General features: G+C 46.1%; 1 protein-coding gene across 4 annotated transcripts in view; it reads right to left on the bottom strand.

Annotated features, from left to right (window-relative positions):
* Nucleotides 1-602, bottom strand: part of CCNL1 (cyclin L1) — a 14,101-nt gene extending 13,499 nt beyond the window's left edge. The window contains exon 1 of one of the 4 annotated variants that reach the window (XR_002824549.1): nt 46-429. Coding sequence is in view for 3 of the 4 variants with exons in the window: in XM_004379165.3 (XP_004379222.1) it covers nt 46-351 (306 nt within the window). In the remaining variant the exon portion in view is untranslated. Of the gene's footprint in view, nt 1-45 lie in introns of all 4 variants that reach the window. The other 3 variants (XM_004379165.3, XM_004379166.2, XM_023733868.1) reach the window with 3 other exon arrangements.
* Between the last annotated feature and the right edge of the window lie 5,004 nt (nt 603-5,606).

The following is a 5,606-nucleotide window of genomic DNA, read 5'->3' as shown; positions in this document are numbered from 1 at the left end:
GGGCCCGGCAGGGAGAGCGCCGGCAGAGCCGGGCGGCGCACGCACCTGCGGCAGCCGGAGGAGAATGCCGGCGGCCTGGATGAGCTCGCAGCCCAAGATGCGCAAGTCTGTCTCGCTGGGCAGGTCGAGCCCGTCCTGCATGGACGGAGTGGGCGAGAGCCGCTCCTCCGGGATCAGCGAGTGGTCGATAGTGAGCGACACCTCCGAGTACAAGCGGTCGCCGATCAGGATGCCCCCCGTCGTGGTCGTCGTCGTGGTCGTCGTCCCGCAGCTGGAGCCGCCCGCGCTCGGAGCGGCCGACGAGGCGGCGGCGGCGGCGGCGGCCGCGGTCGGGTGAGGCCCGGACGCCATAATCTCCGCGAGCTGCACGCACGCCCAACGCAGCCGGAACCCAGAGCGAGACTAACCAGCGTCCTCGGCGCGACGGATATCCCGGTCGCTGCCGCGCTCGGGGCGCTTCACGCAGCGTGCGCTTCCGCCTTGACGACACCACGCACGCTGACGCGCGCCAACTAGTCCCTGGGCGGGGCCTACGCAGGCGGACCCTCCGTGCGCCGCGCGCCGGGAGGGGCAGGGGCCGCCAGAGAGTCGTGGTGCTTCACGCCCTACTCTCGGGGCGGGACGCGGGCCCCGGATGGCAAAGGAGACTGTATTAAACCAGGTCCCGGCTTCCTCTTTTGTGATCTTTCTAGTCACAAGAATAATGAGCTTTCCAGGAGACCGTCCTCTAGTCACCCCCTGCCATCGAGTGGATTCCGACTCAGCGACCCTCGAGGACAGAATAGAGCTGCTCCATAGGGTTTCCAAGGAGCGGCTGGGGGATTCCAACTGCCGACCTTCCGGTTATCAGCCGAGCTCTTAACCACGGCACCAGGGTTCCCTAGTTAGTTAGAGTTAGCAGAATTTCCTGAAATCCCTCAAGGAACGGTTTCAGTAATCGCCCCTCCGAATGTCGCGCTCCCCTCGCTTGTCGCTTCTCGCGCGGCGGACGCTGCACGTGTACAAAGAGGAACGTTGGCCCACCGTCGGCCGCACAACTCTGCCCTCGTGTGTGGACCAGCTTGGCATGGAAAGTGGCGCGCAAGAAGCTGGAGAGGCCTGCTTTGCTGTACATATTTTTAGAAGACAAGAATGTGAACCGCATGGGTTCCCATCAAAAGCCCCCGAGAAGCACGTGGTTCCCAGTGGATGGAAGTGAAGCGTGAGGACTCCAGGAGGGCAGCTGCTCTCTGCTCCAGCTCCCATTGCGAAACTCACGCCCTGCCAGTGACAGCACCACAGCTTTCAGTAATCTGGAAAATCCCTTCTTGCCAAAAATAGATTTCAGGTGAGAACCTTACAGAGGTAATTTGATTATGCCTCGGAGCTTATGTAGTCATGAGTGGTTACCTCCATGAGGCTTGATGGATGAACTCAAGCTCACTTACTTTTTTCCTCTGTGATGTTAGCTAGAAATGCCTACATTTTCCTCAAAAACGAAGCAAAAACAATATACTGGTCCAAACAACTACAATCTAGAGTTGGAAAGGACTTGAGAGTGCATCACGTTTTACTTGGACCAGTTGTTTCTCCCCAGCTTGAATCCCTGAGACTAGTCTAGGGATGAGAGTCTCGTTACCTTTCTATTACATGACTAGGTTTTAAAACTTAATTTGTTGAGAAATACTTTTCCAAGATAGTGCAATTCTGGTACTGGCTAAAGCACTTAACCTCTTTGAATGTCACCCCCTTCACCTTTCCAACCTGGCTGCTTCCAAGGAAACTTCCCTCCCCAATGTTCAGATGAAATACTTAAAATACTATAACAAACTTTTCAAGTATCCTCAATTTAAAAACTAATGTCTAGTGTGCCAGTTTCCTGGTTTCGATAATCTACTATGGTTATGTAAAATATTATCATTGGGGAAAGATGGGTAGATAGTACAAAGGAACGCTACTATTTTTGGAACTTCTTGTGAGTCTTAAATTATTTCAAAGTAAAAAAAAAACTAATCGATAATATGTTTCATTGAAGTATTTGGCTTCAATGAAATCACCAGTTACATTTGTAATGACTTGAGAGTAATATGATTTAACTTATTTTTAAGAATATTTCTTAATGGAAAGTTTTCTCCTTTTAAAGGGTCTTCCACCATGCCTCTCCAATTTGGTGAGGTATTGGTATCTTTTATATTTTTACGCTCTAGTTACCTGATTGTGGAGTCCCTGGGTGGTGCAAACAGTTAAGCACTCAAAAGGTTGGTGGTTTGAATATACCCAGAGGCACCTCGGGAGACAGGCCTGGGGACCTCCTTCCAAAAGGTCACAGCCTTGAAAACCCTTGGGAGCAATTCTACTTTGCACACACAGGGTCGCCATGAGCCAGTAGCCACCTGAGGGCAACTAACAACAACAGGTTCTTGATAAGGCCAAAAAATTTACAAACATGGAAGGGGAGAGTATGGGGGAGGGAGGGACGGTCACTTGTTCTCCAGCAATGTACTTCTTTATTCCTAATACCGTTTCCTGGTGCCCCACCCCCACCTCCCGTAACTGGCAGTCATTCACAGAAGAACGTAACTACCAGAACAATTCCACAACTCCGTGCCCATTTCCCATAGACCCCTTAATGATATCCAATAGATTAGAATGTTTTCACTATTTCTGCCTCCAACAAAGGTGTACGAACTGAGCTAGTACTTTATAAAAGCATTTGCTTAGCATTAATTCATTAAACTGTGATGTTACTTTAATTTCATTTTTTAAAAAATCCATGACTATTCAGTGGTTGGAGAGCAGTGGGGTTAGTGGCTCTGGTCCACAAAGTTGTCTAAGGACATGGATTAAATATATATATATATAAATGACTATCTTTTTCAGAGTCAAATTCCAGAAAAATCATAGTTTGGAAAAATCCTTACATTGTTTCTAGGTTATTTTCTGAGGAAAGTTGTTTTTCCAAGTTACCTACTTCCTAAACATCAACATAAAAATGTGGGAAGACTAAGACCTATTCAGAGTTATAAAGGATCCAGAGTTGGGAAAAATGAAGCGCACACTTTAGTTACATAAAAGCATTAGTAGAAGTGAGTCCAAGCACGTTCCATTAGGAAGTTAAATGATTAAGTTCTTTGTCAGTCTAAGAAAAAATGAAATAGTGTGTAATTGTTGTTGAGTGCCCTCAGTCGAATCTGACTCAGCGACCCCATGTGAGAGAGCAGAACTGCCCTGTAGGGTTTTCTTGGCTGTACAGGTAGTCCTCGACTTAAGACGTGTTTGAGTTAAGACAAACTGCACTTCCAACCATCTGTTTCTTTGGTGGTTTTTTTTTTTTTTTTTTTTTTAGTACATCTTATAGTTAGTAATATGTATTAAAAACAGTGCGTAATTTGCTGATGTTCTCATTCTCAGATGTTCACTGGCAGATGTTTATATGTAATGTTTACAACTACAAAGATCAGATTTATAAAGATACTGATAATAGAAGGCAATAATAAAGACAACTAAAAAAAAGAGTATTTAACTTACGTCAGAACCAACTTGCAATGGAGTCATTGGAATGGAACCCCATTGTAAGTTGGGGAGTACCTATAATCTTTAAAGAAGCAGATCGCCAGGTCTTTCTCCTGTGGAGCCGCTCAGTGGCTTCAAACCACCAACTTTTTAGTTAGCTGCTGAGCACTTAACCATACCACCAGGACTCCTTTAAGTTTGTAATTCTGTGTATTCTTTTTCAACAAACTGAGGTCCTGATAGTAGACTGCGGGTTCATCCATGTCTAAAAGGAAATCCAGTGATAACTAAGTTATATTTCTACTGTTTCAACAACTGCAGGCTTCAGATGACAACTGAGGAGACCCTGAGGGGGCTACTGAAGTATCATCTGCCTGATGCTTAAGTGAATTCTCATTCCATTAGACTCTGCGGCCTATCAGGGAGCATGTCTTTCATTATTATTTAAACTTCAGGGTTTTTTCATCCTAAAATTATTTCCTTCATTTCTTCAGCAATCAGTTATTCACCAATAGACCACAAGTATTTAACAACCCTACACCATAATTGAGGCTAAGAGTAAATGAAGTGTAAATCCTCACCTAGAAGGAGCTACACTCTTGATAGAGTGAATGATACACACCAGGAAGAGTGCTAATAAGGTGACCAATAAGTGAACAAGCAGGCAGAAAAGGGATAAGTCATCATGCTTAATGTCATCAGGGGACAACTGACAACCTTAAGAAGTTGCTAATCAAGTTTCTGTTGGCAGCAGAAACCCTAGAGTATGTGACATAACTATGAGCTGTTCATGTAGTAACATGACTGTTTTTCATTTAGCCTTCTGGCAGTTAAACTTCCACACACATTCTCCACACACATGTCTGGCTGCTGTAGTCACTGGTAGTTGAGTCACCTGGAAAATGATTTATTTGTAATTAACACTTAGGCATATAATGTGTGGATAAAGTCTCTTGATAGCACTGACTTTGGCATTTATGACCTCTAGTATACACTTTGACACGATTCCATTTTCTTTTTTTTTAAATAAAGAGAAATTTATTTCCTCATAGTCAAAGTAGGCTAAAAGTCCAAATTCAGGGCGTCGGCTCCAGGGGAAGGCTTTTTCTCTCTGTCGGCCTTCTTCTTTTCAGTGTTCCCCCGGACTAGGAGCTTCTCGGCGCAGGGACCCCGGTCCAAAGGACACGCTCTGCTCCCGGCACTGCTTTCTTGATGGTATGAGGTCCCCCTGTCTCACTGCTCACTTCTCTCTTTTATATCTCAAGAGATTGCCTCAGGACACAATCCAGTCTTGTAGATCCAGTCCTGCCTTACTAACACAACTGCTACCCATCCTCCCTCATTAACATCATATAGGCAGGATTTACAACATACAGGAAAATCACACAGTACCAGGAATCATGGCCCAGACAAACTGATATACACATTTTTGGGGGGACATAATTCAAACCATGACATTCCACTCTTTGGCCCCCCAAAAATCACATCCTTGCAACATGGAAAACATATTCACCCCATCGTATCATAGCAAAAGTCTTAACTCCAAGTCCAAAATCCCAAAATTCCTCTTCATCTGTGAAATCTAGAATACAAGTTATCTGCTTTCAAAGGTACAATGGCAGAACAGGCACAAGCTAGACATTTCCACTACAAATGGGAGAAATTGCAGGGAAAGAAGTGATAACAGGCACCAAGCAAGTCAGCAGAACACATTACATTAGCCTTCAAGGCTTTGAAAATAATCCTCTGTTCTCTGAGACAATTTACACAATGGCCCTGCCCTCCAGACTCTAGATATTGGCCACGGTCTCTGGATTTTGAGTGGAGGCCCCTCGGCCCTGGGCTTCAGCTCTGCCTTCCAGGCCCACTGGACAGCAACTCTGCTCCCTTGGCTTTAGGCGCACCATTCTCCTAGTCCATTGGAGTGACAACTCCACCCTTAGAAACACCAGAAGTCATGGCTCCACCCTTTGAAACCCCTAAGGTCATGGCCATACCTTTTGAGACCGAGGCAGCTCAGCTTCTTGTGTCCCTTGTCTCTTCAGCTTCTGCTTCCTGTGGCCTCTCGGCCCTCAGGCCTCATGCCTGCATCTGCCCTGCTGGGGCAAGTGTTC

The sequence above is a fragment of the Trichechus manatus genome, unplaced genomic scaffold (assembly GCF_000243295.1).
Source record: "Trichechus manatus latirostris isolate Lorelei unplaced genomic scaffold, TriManLat1.0 scaffold00062, whole genome shotgun sequence".
Classification (NCBI taxonomy): domain Eukaryota; kingdom Metazoa; phylum Chordata; class Mammalia; order Sirenia; family Trichechidae; genus Trichechus; species Trichechus manatus.
The sequence above is the reverse complement of the archived record's forward strand: the minus strand, read 5'-3'. Positions and strand labels throughout refer to the sequence as shown.